The following is a 19,172-nucleotide window of genomic DNA, read 5'->3' as shown; positions in this document are numbered from 1 at the left end:
GCGCGGGGCGCGCAGGGATTTGTAGTCCCGTTTCACACGCAACCCGTCTGCGGGAACGGCCCGGCCGGCCCCGCTCAGCGCACAGCCGCACTGTGCAAGCGGCGGTCCCGAGTGCCGCTGCCCGGGGGCGCCGCCGTGCCGGTTGGTGTCCGGGTCCCGCACGCTACGTCTGGCTCCAGCCGCCGTCCGCCCCTCCCCCGGCGGGCGGGCGCGTCAGGCGGGGGCGCCGCGGTTCCGGGGCGCATGAAGGCGGAAGCAGCAGGCGGAGGCCGCCGCCGCCGCTCTCGGTAGGTGGTGGGGCGGCGGGGGAGGGGGCGGCGCCGGGCTGCGCTGAGCTGACTCTGGAGGAAGGGGCGCGGGGGGGGCCGGGCGCAGGCTGAGAGGCTGCCTCGTCCCGGCCCCGCGGGGTACGTGGGGTGAGCGAGCCGGGAATGCGGGACGCGGGCCCGAAGGCGGTGTCGGCAGGGAAGGGGAAAGCAAAAGCAGAGCTGTGCTTGAACTGTCCTTCACCCCGCCGTCACACGGCTGGGGGAGAATCAAAGCGAAATGTGAGCTCCAGGTAGCATCTCCTGCAGAGAAAACTGCGCGTTCTGTTTTCCTGGCGTTCAAATACGTGAGTGACAGGGGGAAATAACAGCCAAACAACGCAGGTCCTTGCAGGAAAGAAACAAGCAAACATGGTGAGCAGTGCAAATGAATTCCTGTTTAAAACAGAAAGCAGAACTGTTATGTGTTGGAAGTGCCCTCTGTTCTCCACCCAGTCAATTAATTGCACAGAACTAATTACTTCTTTAACGTTTTTTCTTCCGTGTACTTTAGGCAATTAAAAATGCATGATGTGACTGAAGTAGTTCAACAAAGCAGCCTTGCCAAGCCGCTCAAGAGTTCCAGAGCACGTACCATTGGTTAACTGATAAGCTGTGTTTTGGCATAGTAACTATGCCTGGTTCTATGAAGGTTTACAGATCTCTGTAGATGTAGAGCTAAACGTTCAGGACCGCACTCCATCCTCAGACTGGAGAAAGCTGAAGACTTAACATAGGTTTGAGGATGGGCAGGTACACGCTGTCTAAACATAGCTGTTCCTCCTGCAAACACAACAGCAGCTCTGTCCAAACCAGAAAGTAGAGAGAAAGAAATGATGAAGCCTCTGGAGAAAGCATTGTATTGAGATTATTATCTCACTGTATGAGATAACACTATATTGAATTTGTTTCCCTTACTGCAACTTCCCTTTGGTAGTTATTAGGGCCACGGGCCACCTCCCAGAAATACCCATCAGAAGACTTCACAGCTCCATGAATCTGGGCAGGCTACAAGAAAGACATGATCAGTTTGTGGGTAAGGCAAAATATTGAAGTTAGACAGTTCATGCTCTTTAGGTTATGCTGCTGTTTGTGGGGAAAAAATTATCTTTTAAAGTATTTGTATGCCCAAATATGGATATATTTCATGGAAGTTTTGCCATATCTATGTTAAATGAGATGTTTTAGTCTCAGCGTGTCTTAGAAATACATTGTAAAAGGCAGCATAGGGGAAAAAACCAAACGTTTGTTTCAGAAAGGAATGAATATCAACATTTGTGAGACAGCATCATTTACAAAAGCTGTTTCCCAAACCACACCTTTAGGTTTCCTCCCACACTTCAAATATACTACTAATGCTAGAAACTGAAAATGACTCAGAAATTCAGCTCGGAGGGATGTGCTTGCATGTCTGCATTGGTGACTTAGAGAAGATGGCGTGTGTAGGCCTAGCAAAAACATAACTCCCATCACTGAGTGCTCAGAACCAAAACTGAGATGCCGTGTGGTACCTGGTGTCATTGTTTCTTTTTGTGAGGACCTTAGACTAAAGGAATTGTTTGGGTTATTCCCCCTACTTGTAGAAGGTTCCCTAACTTAAAAGGTACTTCAGGAAGATATATGTTTTTTTCGCACATTTGTGACTGCACGAAGGGATAATTCTGAAAGGAGCACTGCTGCACAAAGCTTGTTTTTCTTTCATACCTCCTCTCTTTCAATTTTCTTCAAAAGCCATGCAGTGAACTTAACTCTTTCTACACAAAATGGTATACTCACATTCTTACATAGCAAACAAACTTAGAAGTGCCCATTGCACTTGTATGATGGTATAATTGGTAAATCATTCCAGTATTTGCACTCCAGTTATGCTGAACAATAGTTTTGCTTTTCAGTTTACATTGTTTGTGGCATTACATCTGTTTTCTCAGCTATTTTGGCAGGCACCCAGCTGCCTCCCCACTCTACATGCTCCCTGACTAGTTGATTTATTTGTTTGCATGCCCTCTGCCCTGTTGAATTCTGGTACCTCGCCAGGTTCTGCCTATTCACATTTGCAACCCCCGAGAGTCAGCATAACTAGCATTTTGTTCTAGTCTTGTATCTTGCTGTCTCATATCAGGCTGTCAGCTGAAGGCTGGCTTAGATCCTAATTCTTCCTACTCCTTTGGGAGACATGGAAGTGTGGGAAGCCTTAGGGCATGGCTGTTACATTCCCTTCAATGCACAGGGTGAGAATGAAAGGGCAAATCCCATAAACTGCAGGAACGGAATTCAGACAGGATAAAAAAGAAAACAAGCCTGATGGTCGAGCACTCAATTTTCCAAATATCACAAAGGACGGATATTCTGCACTTAACTAGACACAGCTATCAGCATCCCGACCTGATTTTTAAGTTCTCTCTGCTTTGAGCAGGAGACTGGACTAGAGAAGACCTCCCAAGGTTCTCTCCAGCCTGAATTATCCCACAGTTCTAAGAAAGTGTTGGACCCCCACCAGGCTTGAACCACCTGTCCATATGGCAGCAAGCTAAACAGCATTAGGATACCCGACACCAACAAGTTCTAGTTTATTTTGGGCACAGCTGATGCAGAAGAAAATATCATGATCTGCGTAAGATACCTCCTCATACAGAGATGTAACTGACAGCCAGAAGCAATTTGATACAAAAATGTCTGAGTTTCCATAGAAACTAACTACTCCCCCTCTTGTAACCAAGCTCTCAGAACAGCCCGCCACCCCCAGCACACACTGGTAAGCATCGCTGTGTGACTTGGATGCTAGTCACAGAATCCAGGGCTCTATTGTACCAGCAATATCAATAATAGGTTTCAACACACTGAATCATCAACAGTCTGCTTAAAGCATGTGATCACTGCATAGCAAATCTCAGCAAAGGCTGAATATACCTATACTGACATCAGGATGTACCCAGAACATGCCCAGACCCAGTTGCTGGAAGGCACAACGCAGATTATTTTTGTTGTTCTCAGTTTCAGGAAGCATATACTGTAACCAGATAAATTGCCTCTCCTCAGGTTGGTCTTTAGTAGAGCAGTAAGCGAACATCTTTGTGTTACAGTCCCATACCACATCTTTTTTAGCATACCTTTAATTTTCCCTTTCCCCATTCTAGTTGAGCTACCCCACTCCTGTACCCTGTGTTCTTAAACAGATGAAGTTTTTCAGTGAGCACAAGAGCAAGCCGGCATCCCAGTCTCTCACCATTTTGCTATTGGAATGATCAAGCTACAATGTATTCCCTCAACTCTTCCTGTCCCGCTGTCAACTTCCTCCCTCATAGGCTACATACCTTTAGTGTAAAGGCAAGTATTGTCATTGATCAGGAAGAAGACTTTGTTAAAACACCAAGCCACGGTTCTATTCATACATTGATAAACAGTTACTTTAGTTGAATAATTGTATTTTTTTCCATACAAGTGTTCTGCAGAAGCATGCTGTGGTGATGAAAATTGAATACAAGATTATCACAGAGTTATCAGCAAGCCTCTAAAATACTTGCTTCCAGTGCTCGTTTCAAGAGACCACTAATAATAAAATGAATTTTGAACATAGTATAGGAAATACTCATTTCCTTCGGATACTTCCTCTGTCTCTATGGTTGCAAGGCATGGTTGTTTTCTCCTGATTTCTAAATAGAATCCAGGCACAAAATAGAGAAAATTTCAGGCTATTGAATAAGAGCAATCATGTTGTGCTTGATAGCTCTGAAGATTTTGAGTTTAGGTTTTTTAGGGGTGATTGTTTTATTCTTATATCTCCTTGATGTGAAGTGACCAAGCAGTATGTGTCTTCCCACAATAGCATTGTCTGTAGAAGTGCACATGCAATTACTGACCTCATATACCTCATCTCTTTATGCACTAGATATTCAGTTGTAATACCCCAATATTAGTCAATCCACTAACCAATGCCCTTTGAAAGATGAATACAAACCAACCTAATTGTAGGACTTTATGCAGCCAGCTAAGAAAGTCCCTAGGCTGATTTTATCTACAGTTTTAAGGTGCTTAGAACAAGATTTAGAACAGGACTTGCCTTGCCTTGTTTCTGGAGACAGGATCCCACAGCACGTGAGAAGATGCTTTTTGTCTTTGCTGCTATTAAAGAATTCATCACTTCCACCTGAAGTCCTGCAATTCTCAGCCCCTGAATCTCACAGTTAACAGCTGCCCAACATCGATAAACTCACATAAGAGGAAAAAGAAAAAAAAAAAAAGAGACAAAATACTAAATTTCTAGGAACGTTACTCAGTCATGGACCGAGTTTCTCAGTAAGAGAAGTAGAACAGAAATGCCACAAGAACACTGTGCTATCAAGAAGCTGATGCTAGAGAGGCCCACAAAAGAAGAGACTCAGCTGTATGGTTCAAGGGGTTGTAATGGCAAGCAAAGGCCTGCCTACAGCTCCTTCACTGACAAGGGTGGATATGCTAGCCTGTGAAAATGGTGTCTCCAGGCTTACAAGACAACAAAGTTCATGTATGGTCAGGAAGGAAAAATAGTAAATAGAAGGTTTTCTGCAGCATGCAGGAAATTGAACAAGTTCATTCACAGCTGTACCCCTTGTACTACATTTAGCCCTTTTATTCCTCCCTCTACAGGGAAGACTGAGCAAAATGCAGATTTGAGATGGGGCTAGATAATGTACAGTTACAATAAAGTCCCTTGTCATTTTTAAGATTGACAGACACTGACAAGGCACAAGAACTCCTAGATATATTAGCAGTGATTCCCTGCACCCAGCTGGTACACTGCACATGAAATAGCACACTTCCACTGTTGGGCTATCAGATTTTAGGCAGTAACAAAGGCACAAAACACACTAGAGAAAAACTGCAATTAGACCACATAGCCAGCAAAGCAAGATACTGTTGTGCTAGCACTGCTATTCCTCTGTAGCAACTTTGTAGTCTATATTTAACACAGTAGAGACATGCATAACATTATCAGTTAACCAAGAGCACTGCACTTAGTTCAGAAAACCAAAACACCAACCCAGTTTCCCCCACCCTCGCTCAAGCAACCGCTTTCCACAGCTGTACCCACCCAATCCCAGCTGCCTCTTATACAGCTGAGGGCACTCAGTATATCAGCTGAGTCCTTCTGCTCATCCCCCACTCACTGTTCAATGGCAAGTAGGCAACAATCCATGAAAATAATATAATATATATTAATATATAATTAAGCTACTTCTACAACATATGCCTTTGCTAAAATTTGTTGTGCAGATGCAACGTCCAGTTTAGCTGTAGCACATCACGCTTCTTTTCTTCTCTAGCTTCATTTTCACCTACACTGACACACACTAAGGCTGCATCAAAGGTCATGCTGTTTTCTCTATTCAACAAAAGTCTAAGAATTCAGAAAACAGCTCATTTATTACATGTACTTCTGCTTTTTGTTGCAATTATTTCAATCTTTAGAAGCTCACTTTGATACATCTTCCTAATTTGTTGAAAAGGTACATTTTTTGGAGCATGAACCACATTAAAACACATCAACTCTGCACATGTGGTTTGTTTGAATTTGTTCCTCATTTGGACAGTATTTTAGCCTAATTTGTTTTTGCTGCATTTATTCTCTTAGTGAATTTCTGATCAACACCTAGTAATGCTCACTCCTTCACTTGCCTTTCTTTTAATATTATCTGCCTTGCCTCAATCTATCACTCGTATTTCCCAGGAGCAAATAAAATGATACAGTAATGTTTTGTCTGCTTCAAAGGCAGTCATCTTATTTCTAGGAAAAACGTCTACCTGTCATGAAAAAGAATCCATTATTCATCTCCTCAGCTGATGATGGATAGCTTCCCCATATAATCGACCTGAATGTGCTTCCTAGAAGGCAGTCTCATCAGAGCTTTTCTTCTGAGCTCGTTGCCCTGGTTTTGCTGGCAAAGAGCAGACAACCATTAATATACATTTGCAATTTTTTTCCATCCCACCCAGCAAGCAATGCCACCTAGCTTCCTTTTGTTTTGGACAGCATAAGGTGACCTCCTTCAGGCAGTGCAATAACTGTTTTCATATTTCTTAGTGCCATCCAGACAGCTTCTTCCTCACTGACCACGCACAGAATACCTCGCAGTACTTTGGGAGATTTCTAACATGGCATTCCCTGTCCCTGGCTGGTACAATTAGCAGTGGTTTCATCTCTTCTTTGGTTGTTTGGATTTGTTGGATTTGTTCTGCTTTTGCTTTTCTGACTGCTGATAGTCCCTTGTGACTGTCCCTCACACCACTAAGCTATTTCCCAGAGCCACTGGAGGAGAGGCTGTTATAACTGTGCCTTAAGCAGCCATGTCAGCTAAGGTATTTCCTTTTGCTAATGTGTTTTTTTGAGTGTCTGCTCTGACAACTAGGCATAGTCCATTAGATCTAACTGCTGCAACTTCTCACATTCTTCAAAGACAATAGAAAGGGTAAATTACAGGATGCTAACAGAGGAATCGTGAGATTTGGAGAGCTTAACCACAGGCATGAAACAATGACTTCCAGCTAGCTTTTTACAGGCATTTCACCATATGCTATAAGGACCTTCCTATAGCATCAGTGGCAGCAGTACAAAGATGTAGGGGATAGCCCTCTACAGTGCCTACACCAAAGGAAATATTCCCTCTGCAGAGACCCACAGTGAAGTCAAAAGGAGTTGTACAAGCTAGCTTGAAGTCAGAACAATAAAGAAGCTCCCTGCAAAGCCAGATGGTATTGTATAGAATGGAAATGTGCTCAGCTAAGGAAGATAAAGCAAAAAAACAGGAGAGAATAAAGCTTTCAGATTCTATGATAGAATATCAAGCGAAAGACTGAAGGTGCAGTTTTGTTTTGTTTTGTTTTTTACAACAAAGTTATTTGAGGATATTAGGCAATGTGGAACTTGGCAAAAATTGTGACAGATCTGCTGTTTGTTACAGACATCACAGAAATGCAAAGGAAACAAGTGGTTTGGCAATAGGTTGGGAAGTGAAAATATGGGTACATCCCCACATGCAACATACTTTTGGACTGGAAAACCAGGAGTCAAAAAATCATTAGTAATGCCATGTTTTGCCAGGTTGATATGCTGACGTATCCCTGCCTATTTTCCGTATCATTCGGGATAATTTCTCTTGGGTAGAATTGTTTTTGATGGTTCTCCTTTGACTGAAGAGTCATTTTGATTTATTTACTGTGATAGATGAGTCAGAGAACCATTTGTAAGCAAAAGACACAAACCTTTGCTGATTCTGTTGTCTCACAGATTTCATTCTGCTGCAGCTTTTGGCTGAGCATTTCTGCCTGGGATGGCGGAGGATCAGGAGCTGACTCAGCCACACAAAGCTCAACTCGAGTCCTCCCTTCAGCAGCGCACCAGCAACACGTACCGCAGTGCGGAGCACTCTCAGGCTTTGCTCAGTGGCTTGGTATCTCTCCGAGACAGCAGCATCCTCTTTGATGTAGTTCTTGTAGTGGAAGAGAAACCTATTGAGGCTCATCGGATACTGCTAGCTGCATCTTGTGACTATTTCAGGTACACTTTCAGTACAGCAGTAACAAGTACGTGTATGAGAGTAAAGCAACACTGCAACTTCCAAATCTTGTTAGCACACTTTGCACGCTGCTTCCTGATGTAGAATTAGATCCGTAAGGTAGAGCTGAATGGGTTTCAGAATGCTACGAATGGCTTTATTCATCTCTCTGTTATGTGTTATTCATCTCTCTGTTATGTGTCTGTAGAAATAAAGCTCCTGTTAGTGCACTGTGAGCTTACCTCCACTGCATTCACAGCCTTGGAGGTACTTGGAGGTATGTAAAGGGGAGAAGAGAACTCACTTTATTTTTGTAAACAAATGAATCTGAAGGCAGTCCAGACAAATCTGGAAGAACTGCTCTAGCTTAAAAAAACTCAAGTTCCTGTTTTTCTCTTCCCCCATCCCTAGAGTATCTGCCTTCACCCACTGGCTATCCCTACGTACTGGGTCTGTATTTAAATCTTCCATTGTGAATTACACCTTTCAGGTGGTCCCCACTGTTTTCCTGCAGAATGAGAGGTATTCCTTTCTTAGGTCCTGAAAGTCTGTGCTTTTTGTGTATCAGCTTAGAAAAGAGGTAATCCCAAGAACAAAGAATCCCAGACACTGACTAGGATTTATCTTTTTGAATATTTTGTTATTTCTCAGGATAGCATAAGATAAGCAAACTAAATACAGTTTTAATGCAAATCTTTTTTTTTACAGAGGAATGTTTGCAGGAGGACTGAGAGAGATGGAACAAGAAGAAGTTCATATTCATGGCATCTCCTACAACGCAATGTGTAAAATCTTGAATTTCATTTATACTTCTGAGCTGGAACTCAGTGTCAACAGTGTACAGGAAACCTTAGCTGCAGCCTGTCAGCTTCAGGTGAGGTGCTGGGAGGTATGATGAAAAAGAAACAAGAAACAAAAGCAGGAATAAAAGAAACAGAAAACATGGCTGGAGGGCTAGGGAGTGAAACAGAGCATGATTCCAATGAAAAGAATTTCTTTGGGATACAGTAACCATTGGAAGGGCTGGAACAATGAATGAGTGCTTGCATGTCTGATCTGTGCTATGGTTTCATCACCTACAGACCATTTTGTCTAAAAGATTATTTTATGAAGCACTCACTTTCATTAATCAGCATATAAGAGATTCCCTAGCATGGAATTCTGCTCACCTATGATAAAGGACAAGTTGTGCTGCTCAGAAATCATTGTGCTGCTTAAACCTGCCAAGATCTACCCCAGATTGAGTCCACAGGCACATAACCTTACCTGACCTCATTACTATCACCATGGTTTCTGCACGAAGTGCTTTTTGCTTTCAAGGCAGTTTTTTTTCTCTAATTTTTTTTCTCTAATCCTGCAGCTATCCCTGCACAGGATTTGGTACTATCTTTAAACTTTCTGGGTGCTTTGGTTGGCTACACACTTAGCAGCAGTTTATTAGTGGAGGGACTCTTGATCAGTTGTTACTTTGCCAGTTGTCCTCCTGCCAGATACAACTTCAGATTATACTCAGAAGACAGCACTAAATGCTAATGTTCTTCTCAAATGGCTTTTTGTGCACTTGAGTGATGCAGGTATTTTTGTTATACTTACAATCTGTGATACAGTGTGTCTGTAGTGCTCTGAGAGAGCAACTGAAGGAGGGGCTGTTGCCATGTCCTTCACGTGTTTTGTTTCCATGACTGCCTCCCAGGCAGCCTTCATCTCTCATGTTAACAAATGAGGCAGCCTGGCTGTTCAGTATCCCACGTGCCCCCATTGCTGCTACATGAGAAGCAAAACTCAAAGGCTTGCAGTATAGTGTGGCTAGAAGATCTGGGTTATATTCATCTGCATACCCAAGTTGAGGTGTGATTTCTCTCTGGAGAAAGGTGAACATGGTGATCAGATTGTGAGAAGAGCAATTTTCTTGTCAACAACTTTTTTACAGTTTTTGGAAGCTTCCTGTTCTATGCTTCTGTCATCTGTATCTTGGAACGTAAGGCAAATGGTGTATGAAATAAAAGATCTCTCTCTCTTGCAGATTCCAGAAGTCATTAAGTTCTGTTGTGATTTTCTAATGTCGTGGGTAGATGAAGAGAACATCCTGGATGTATACAAACTAGCTGACCATTATGACTTGAGACATTTGAGCGATCAGCTGGACTCCTACATTTTGAAGAACTTTGCAGCTTTCTCAAGGACACAGGCGTACCGACAGCTACCCTTGCAGAAGGTCTACTCCCTTCTCAGTAGCAACCGTTTGGAGGTTAACTATGAATTTGAAGTTTATGATGGTGCACTTTTTTATCATTATTCTCCAGAGCAACTGGAGACAGATCAGGTCTCCCTGATGGAGCCCCTTAAGCTACTTGAGACAGTTCGTTTTCCTCTGATGGAACCCCAGATCCTGCAAAGGCTTCACGACAAATTAAGTCCATGTCCTTTAAAAGATACAGTTGCAGATGCACTAATGTACCACAAGAATGAATGTCTTCAGCCAATGCTCCAGAGCTCCCAGACACAGCTGAGATCAGAGTTCCAGTGTGTAGTGGGATTTGGAGGGATGCATTCTACTCCATCCATTGTTCTCAGTGATCAAGCCAAGTATCTGAACCCCCTGTTGGGAGAGTGGAGGCATTTTACAGCTGCACTAGCCCCCAGAATGTCCAACCAGGGGATTGCTGTTCTCAATAATTTTGTATATTTAATTGGCGGAGACAACAATGTAAGTGGTTTTCGAGCAGAGTCAAGGTGTTGGAGGTAAGATAAGGATAATCCTGCTACTATTCTCATTTCCACCCCATTGCCCATCTCTGAGTCAGTAAGCCTTTAGCGCAGTCTGTATGCTTGCTGGCAAAAAAGATAGGAGCCTCTCACTGAAAGAAATCACAAGAAATAAGGAAATTAGCATCATAGCAACAGAAGGCAATGCTTATGGAACAAAGCCAAGCCTGACTGGGTAGAAACAGCTGCTTATTCAGGAGTATTACATGTGCAGCCTTCTCTTCTTTGTTGGAGGGAGTGAAGTATTAAAGATGTGGGAAATGGTAATGAACTAGAATTCTCCAGAATCCTAGACTGTCTAGATGCTCTTGAAATGAGATTTTCCAAAAGTCCTCTGTGTGTAGTTCTCATCCCTGTGCAAAGGGATTTAGCCACCAGAAAGGATTTGTAAATAAAATACTGCTATTAGTTAATTACTGAGAAAATGCATGCATAGTAGCAGCATTCCAGGGTTGTCTTCAGTTCTGTGCCAGAAAAAAATGCACTGGAGAAAGGAACAGTTTTAGATCTTGATGCCCATTACATTGCAAAAACAGATATAAACCCTTTTGATTTTATAATCTAATCATCTTATCTTTAATGTAATTGCCCTGATTTCATGCCACGCACATCTTCACTTCACCATCAGCTGTCACTGTAACTACAGTTTCCAGATTAGATAGATACTTATATCTGAAAATTAATCACGAGGCTTGCTTGAAGCAGCACATATGTTGGAAAAAAAGAATCAAAGAAGCCACGAAATGCTTATACACCCTCTTGATGTCTTGAAGATCCAGATTCAGTCTGTGCTACTGTTAGAATGTTCTACCTTCTAGAATGGCTTTATGCTGACAGATTCTGAAGCATAATCTGAAGGCACGTATAGGATAATAGAAGACCTAGGCTTTTGTAGCATGATTGTATCAGCTGAAATACATCTTCTAAAAATAGACAAAAAGAACTTTGCTAATAATAAAATGCTGACAAGGCTGTATTTCACTCCACTTACAGCTGAATTTAATTTCAACCAAAGGCAGTACAATAACCCCATGTGTGGTGCTGTCTTCTATTCCAGCAATGATTCTGTGGATGTATGAATCACTTTCTTTGATCCCATTCTTTTACAAGGTATGACCCACGACACAACAAATGGTTCCAGATCCAGTCCCTACAGCAAGAGCATGCTGACCTCAGTGTTTGTGTTGTGGACAATTATATATATGCCGTCGCAGGCCGAGATTACCATGAAGACCTGAGAGAAGTGGAGAGGTATGACCCTAAAAGCAACACTTGGGAATATGTGACACCTCTGAAGAAGGAGGTAAGGAGTGCATTGGCCACACGCACTGATACCGTTCCCCAGTTCCTAATTTCATCTTTTTGGGTGCTTTTCTCATGCATAGCTTTCATTTTGCTGATACTCACATAGGAAGCAGTAGCTTCTGTATTTGAGATAAACATACCAGTAAAGAATAATAATAATGTAGAACTTTAATTTGGAGGTTTAATGCTTATTTTTCTTGTTCTCTTCCTGTTTTCCCCTGCACCTCTGTTGTATTAATCCTTAAAACCATTTCAAATTGAACATGTAAGTCAGGGAACTCCCCATTCCTCCTGGGGTAGGTAAACCATGAGTAGTACAAGCTTCTTATCTACAGTCCTGATAAGCATGCTTTATTCCCAATTAGAAGAAATCAACAAATACTAAGAAGATATCATAAGATCACAGAATGGCTCAGGTTCGAGGGATCTTAAAGATCATCTAGTTCCAACACCCCCTGCCATGGACAGGCTTGCCAGCCACTAAATCAGGCATTAGATCAGATACTAGATCAGGTTGCCCAGGCCCTCCAGAGATAGAGCATCCACAACTTCTCTGGGCAGGCTGTTCCAGTGCCTCACCACCCTCTAAAATGAGGGTACATCAGTTTCTGTATACTATTTAGTTCACGGACTTCCAAGTAGGCAAGGGAGAAAAGTAATTATATGGATGAGTTTCTAATTAAGAAATAGTAAGAAATGACAACCCACTGCAGTTCTGGAAGTTTTGGAAATTCTGGGGTAATTAATTTAGAAATTCACACTTTGAATATCATCACCTTGAAAGAGTTGTCTATAAAAAAAATAGAAAATCCTTCCAGATTTTTCATGCATAACTCATGAAGAATGTCACTTCTTTAATGTCAATTCCATACTTTGAAGCTGGGAGAAATATTTAAACACAGACCTCAAACTCATGCTTTCCCACGTGGTGATACAGGTATATGCACACGCTGGAGCAGCACTGGATGGGAAGATGTATATTACCTGTGGGAGGAGAGGAGAAGATTATTTGAAGGAGCTGCAGTGTTATGATCCAAAGACTGACCGCTGGGAAGTTTTAGCAGATGGTCCAGAGAGACGTGCTTGGCATGGGATGGCTGCACTGCTGGGAAAGCTCTATGTAATTGGAGGAAGCAACAATGATTCTGGATACAGAAGGGATGTTCACCAGGTGAGAGCATATCATATCTATGTCTTAGAAGAGTCTGTTTCTTACAGATGCTTGCACACTGATGTCTTTCTCCTCTTAAGTACACAAGTAAAACTCTCTAGCATCAGCTCTCTTCCACTTAATTGCAGAACTTGCCATGATTTATTTGCTGCTGTCTTGAACGCATTGTCTAAGCATTAAAGCTGTAGCATTTGAGATTCATGTAAATTTTAAAGTATTTTTGCTGAATGACATTCACTCCCATGCATATAGCCCATAAGTAGCACATCAGCTGAGTTTCCTTTAATTGCATTTTTTCCTAAGTTAAGAACTTTGGAATCAGCAATGTACAATTGCAGGACAGGGTTTGTTAAGGATACGTTTGGAAAGCACAATCAATGGATTGGATGGAATTGTCTAATGCAATAAAATGTACAGTACCTGATGGGCAGTGATGACTGGAGAATTTTCTTGTGTCTCATTCTGACTCCTATAACTGCTAAAGACGTGACAAAAGGCCAAAAAAAAAAAAAAAAAAAGAGTAATTGCTTTTTTAAAGCCAATGAAGATAGCAAAATTCAAGCTAAAGTTTATTTGAGTTACAAAAAGATGGTTACAAATAAATGGAGTTAGTAAAGTAGGTACCCAGTGAAATCTAAAGCTTTCCAGCATGTGGTGCAGAGATGGTTTAGCAGGTTTGTCATGTTTGTGTGATCCAGCACATTTTTTCCTAATGCAAACAGGTGCACTGTGTCTGAGCTCATATTAACGTGTCCCCATCTCACACTTCTGTAGCTACTTTTTTGAATGACATACAGCTGTTAGCACAACAGCTGGGTCAAATGTTGTGATTGAGTTACATGGCAAATATGCACAGAGTTTTCCACTGAGCTTTATACTTCTACTGCATGGGATACGTGCTCTCCATTATCAATACCCCATCGATGTGGCTACTTAAGTAGTTTGCCATACAGCCAGGCTCTGTCACTAAGATCCAAGTTCAATTTTGGCTAATCTATTTTTTACCTTTTACAGGTTGCCTGCTACAGGCCAAGCACTGATCAGTGGACAAATGTGTGTCCACTTCCTGCAGGACATGGAGAGCCAGGTATTGCTGTCTTAGACAACAGGATCTATGTCCTGGGAGGCAGATCCCACAACAGAGGAATCCGCATGGACTATGTCCACATTTATGATGCAGAGAGAGACTGCTGGGAGGATGGACCCCAGTTGGAGGATGATATTTCTGGGATGGCTGCCTGTGTCCTCACCTTGCCTAGGGCTATTTTAATGGAAACAGAGAAGTGGTTCTCAGAATGGCATGCAGACCGCATGAAGTATCACCTTGACCTTCCATCAGAAGTTATGAGCGTATCAGACTGGGAGGAATTTGACAATTCAAGTGAAGATTAAAAAATTTAGTATTTATTTTTTGCCAGTAGTTGAGGAAATTAAGTCTTGAAAGAAAAGAAAAAAGAAAAAAAAAAAAAAAAAGATTTTATATGTCTTTCTTATATCCATAAATATGTATTTAAAAGTTTGAAAAATAAGTGTTCTGCACAAAATGACATTCGCTGTTATTATCTGCTCATCTGCAAGTGTTTTGCACAAAATGCCACTACCAGTCAGTATCTGCTCACCTGCCAGAAAGCAGAATTTTTGAAGTAACCACAGAACTGCCATTTCCCCCCAGATAAAGTAGAGAGGTTCTTTTCCTTTGAAGGAGGTTTCTCTCAACTTTCAGCATGGACAGAAAAAAAAAAAAAAAGGCACAGAAAGCTCAGCTTGACTGGCTTCTTTCCTTCCAGCTTTTAATGTGAAATAGCTTTTTGAGTTTAGGGAGATTTTTTTTTTTTGGTAATAAAACCTTCCAGCAAGCCTAACATAGGAAGGTAAGAACTAGCATCTCTCTCCTGTGCTGGGCATCAGACAGCTTGATCATTTCTAGCCAGACTGAACATACAGAAGCAGGAACAGTAGCAAGAAATCTGAACCTTCATCTCATCTGGGCATGCAGCCATCCTCATAGCTGGGTTAGAGTCTGTGAACTGACACCCACTCCTGAATTTCTGTACTACAGGTGCTGACGACGCAGCAGAAAGATTTCTAGAAACAGCTCTTTGTACAGAATATGGCAATCTCATCATTCAACTGTCAGACACATTTGTTCACAAGCATAAATTAATTAATAAATCTTTGTCAGAACTTTTTTTTTTCTTTTTAACTACTGTCACGGTTTTATTAACCATGATGTGGAATCTAAAAGATGGAGAGTTCAATTAGATCCCATGTTACTACATTATTATCAGTGAAAATACACCAGCTTGGGGAATGGGCTGATTTTTTATTCACTCTTTTAATATACACTTTACAAAAGGATAAAGAGAGAAGAAATGGGTTTGCCTCAGATGAGGAAAGTAGTAGGCGGATAACAAGCAGTAGTGAAGAAGCCACTCATCCAAGACCCTGTGGTAGCTGAACTAATGACAGGAAAATAACAGAATCACCACAGCTCAAAAAGATAAGACATAGAAAAGCCTTTGCTTAAGAAGCTTAAATGATTCACTTCTGACTGCAATTTTGCTTGACATTAGTTTAGAAGCTGATTTAAAGTCCAAACCATCGTGATATGAGACATTATGGGTTCCTTCCCTCCTGAAGGGGCAGGGACTAATGGGTGCCACATGAAAATCATGAGCCAAAAACCTTTAAAACTTCTAGAGTAGCAGGGCTGTAGGAGGAAGGGTGATGCTCAGTAATCATCACATGACAAATAATCATTGGCCTGCTACTTCAGAGAAATGTTCTTCCATTGCTTGATTTTGAAATGGATTTCATTGACTCCACATGAGTACAGTGGGTTTCTGGAAAAGGTTTAGAAGGATTTGAACCAGGTTTTTTTTCAGCTGGAGGGTCAGATTGTTTTTCTTCAGCGCTGTCAATTTTTACCTCAATTTTGGACCCTTTGCCAATTGGCAAAGCAGAAGACCTGACAAAGCAGGAAACCCTATACGTGAGCTTCCTCAGAAAATCCATTTTGATAATAAACTCTGACTGTTATTCTGCAATACAGGAGCCTGAGGTGTATTCATCTTTAGCCTACAGAACTATTTTGAATGTGTAAGAATTCAGTGCAGCTCTCACGTGTAATGACAAATCTCTCAGATGTTGACATCACAAAAACACTCCTTCCAGACTGCAGGCACTGCAGTGGCAATCTGTTGTGCCTGCACGCTGACCAAGTGATTCCACACTCATAGTGATCTGAGCCATGTTGTAGATCCAGATGTGCCAACTAACCCTGGCACTTAGCACACATCTGACTGCACTGCTTGCAGCGTGTTTCACATTTTAACTAGCATGTCTTAACAGACCAGTGATAAGCAGTGTATTTCAAGGGAAAATGTTTTTTAGCCTCTTTCATGACAATTAAAAATGGGATCATTCTTTGTCTGGCTTATTTTCCTTTTCCTATGTATTCCACTAGAGGGCATTACTTACTATTTTAAATAAGCTAGGCTTAAATTATGTAGGGAATGCAAGATGTAATTATTAAGCTAAAGAAATGTCATGAGGAAACTCACACTTCTATTTTTGCCAGCCTTTTCCTATCGCTCCTCCAGATTTTGGATACTGATCTTCAGATAGTCAGGAGATCCATTTTTCTACTTCATCAGCATAGGCAATTTAGTGACTGCGTTATTTATTAAATGCTGCAGTTGGATGCTGTGCAAAGCAAATCAGTACACGGCTTAGAATGCAGTTGTGAGGAAACAACCTGTCCTCAAAACACATTATATACCTTAGGAATGTTGCATTCTTTTTTTTCTATTTTTTAAGCTGCCAGCATAATACATCCACATTACATGAACCAATTCTATGAGCAGATCTTCTCTATTTTGATTTGGTAAAAACAAATCTTCATTTGCTTTCACTCCCAAAATTTCATCTGAGCACAGTATGACAGCTAAAAGTTACCATATGCACCATCTTAACTGCATGCAATTTGTTTTAGTGAAAAAACAAGCACATTTCCTTTAGGTCAAACCATCCTAATCATTTAGCAGCTGCATGCTCTGGTCCAGCATTCTCCTTTTCAAGCCAACACCCAGGTTAACAATAATCAAATCACTTTGCACTAAAATTATATCTAAATCATACGAAGAGCTTTGTTGTTCTTGCTCAGTGCAGTTACCCACACAAAGAAACTGCAGGAGAGATTACAGATTGAGGTGTGATTATTATCAATCTATTAAGGCTGAAACTCCAGGAACTTCATTAGCCTTCATTAGCACATCTAAACTTTGTGTTAACTCAAGGAAAATTTGTTCTCATGGGGGCTTTAGGCTGATTCTGTTTTTTTATTTTATTTTTTTGTTTGTTTTGATTAAAAAATCCTCTAGTCTCCTAGATATGTCAGTCTTGTACCTCGCAGTAAGAAGCATCACAGTGTAGCACAAGGCACTGCAGACAGATGAATGATGAACCAAGAAAACTTGACGTTACTTCTGGTCTGTAAGATATGAGCCAAACAGCTCTTCCAGAACAGTGTGACCACAATTCTAAAGCTTTAACAGCCGATGCACTAGGAAGTTCAGAAGAATAACAACTTTGTTTCTTAATAATCTATTTCATCTTTCCTACCAGGCAGAGGTAAAGCTATAGGGGCATATTTACTAGATTTGTAATTAGTGGACTTGTATCCTGAAGTATTTGAGGCTTCCCTATTTGCACAAGTGACTGTAATCGCTTCAGGTTTTGTTTCTGAGTTCTTTCACTACTGTATTTCTTTTCCAGCTGTCTACCTCCAAATCCAACACATCCTTTCCCACTTCCTCCTCATTTCAATTAGGATTGTTAATTTTGTCTTGGAAGCATACCCAGCTCTTGATTTGAAAGAAATGAGGATTCTCATTCTAAACCTTTGATACAAGGTTACTCCCCCTACACAGGAACGAGCCACATGCACAGTTTATTTGGCATTCAGCACTACTGATGGGGGCTTTTGGCAAAAAGAGGAAGAAGCAGCTGGGCATGGGGTAAGAGGGACAGCACTTACTCGAGGCAATATTCTGCCAGCTGAGTTTGTATTTTAGCAGCAGCTGATGCACTTCAAGGGATCCCTATTTCATCAGTCGTGCTGCAGCAAATATTTGGCAGAATATTCCGAGGACAAAAGCTGCCAACGCATAACACAAAGAGCATAAACTCATTTATATATAATAAAAAGGTAAAGTGGCACCATTAAACAGCCCTAAAAATCCATACATCTCTCCACTCTTTATGAGACAGACTAGGAAGCTGCTGCCCGGTCTTACCTGATAATGGTAACGAGCTTGAATATATCACCTTTTTCTCTTAATGTAAGTAGAAGATGGGGCGTTTTACCTAGCTGATCTCACCTAATTCAACCACAGTTATTGAAACTGAAAGAGGAATGACCTGAAAGATGCACACAGCCTGCACAAGCACAAGTCAGAACAGATAATTGCGGCAGTTCCTTCCAAACTCTTCTGTGCTAAGTGTCTTTTCAGGAAGGGAAGGTGGCTGTGCTGGTTTCTCAGTTATCACTCGAGCCCTCTGTAGCACTGCACTGAAACTGGTTTATAATCAAGCTATTTATTCCTGACATGTTTCAACTCTTTAGAGATAGTTGTGCTATTTACATGAAATGGAGGCAAGATAATTACATATTTGATTTACATTTGATTTTTATCATGCTATAACAATAATTATAATTCAATAAAATGCAGCATGAATTTTTATTTCCTTTTCATATACTACGTATTACTGATTCTGCTGCTAGCTTGGGGCTCTTATAATTATTTTTAAACGTTATTTGACTTGTTATTTCAAGTACTGTCTTACAGTTTGGCCACAGCTGCACAGAAAATGATTCAAACCCATTCAAATGACAAAGAGAAACATAACAACCTTCATAATCTATTATAACCTATTTACCTGTGCTTAAAAATGAGTCTCACTGGCAGATAAAAGTACTTCAACCAGAAGGAATGGATCAATGATACGTCCATTAGGTAAGATTCCCTAAAAGAAGTTTGCATGGATGTGAGTTTTCAGATGGAACTATTCATCTCTGGCCCTATTGTTTTACTA

The 19,172-nt window shown here is 41.3% G+C and overlaps 1 protein-coding gene across 2 annotated transcripts; it reads left to right on the top strand.

Moving 5' to 3' along the window:
• The first annotated feature begins 5 nt into the window (after positions 1-5).
• KLHL22 (kelch like family member 22) lies at positions 6-15,260 on the top strand. 2 transcript variants are annotated; one of them, XM_085238722.1, is made up of 7 exons: positions 6-287; positions 7,584-7,836; positions 8,543-8,708; positions 9,858-10,576; positions 11,711-11,903; positions 12,843-13,076; positions 14,091-15,260. In XM_085238722.1, the coding sequence occupies exons 2-7, from the start codon at positions 7,610-7,612 to the stop codon at positions 14,466-14,468; spliced, it is 1,917 nt and encodes a 638-aa protein (XP_085094848.1). In that variant the 5' UTR covers positions 6-287; positions 7,584-7,609; the 3' UTR covers positions 14,469-15,260. The 2 variants fall into 2 exon arrangements, with proteins under 2 accessions (XP_085094848.1, XP_085094847.1); XM_085238721.1 differs by having other exon boundaries at positions 7,567-7,836.
• Positions 15,261-19,172: the final 3,912 nt, after the last annotated feature.

Source organism: Meleagris gallopavo, chromosome 17 (assembly GCF_905368555.1).
Source record: "Meleagris gallopavo chromosome 17, MGAL_WU_HG_1.1, whole genome shotgun sequence".
Classification (NCBI taxonomy): domain Eukaryota; kingdom Metazoa; phylum Chordata; class Aves; order Galliformes; family Phasianidae; genus Meleagris; species Meleagris gallopavo.
The sequence above is the reverse complement of the archived record's forward strand: the minus strand, read 5'-3'. Positions and strand labels throughout refer to the sequence as shown.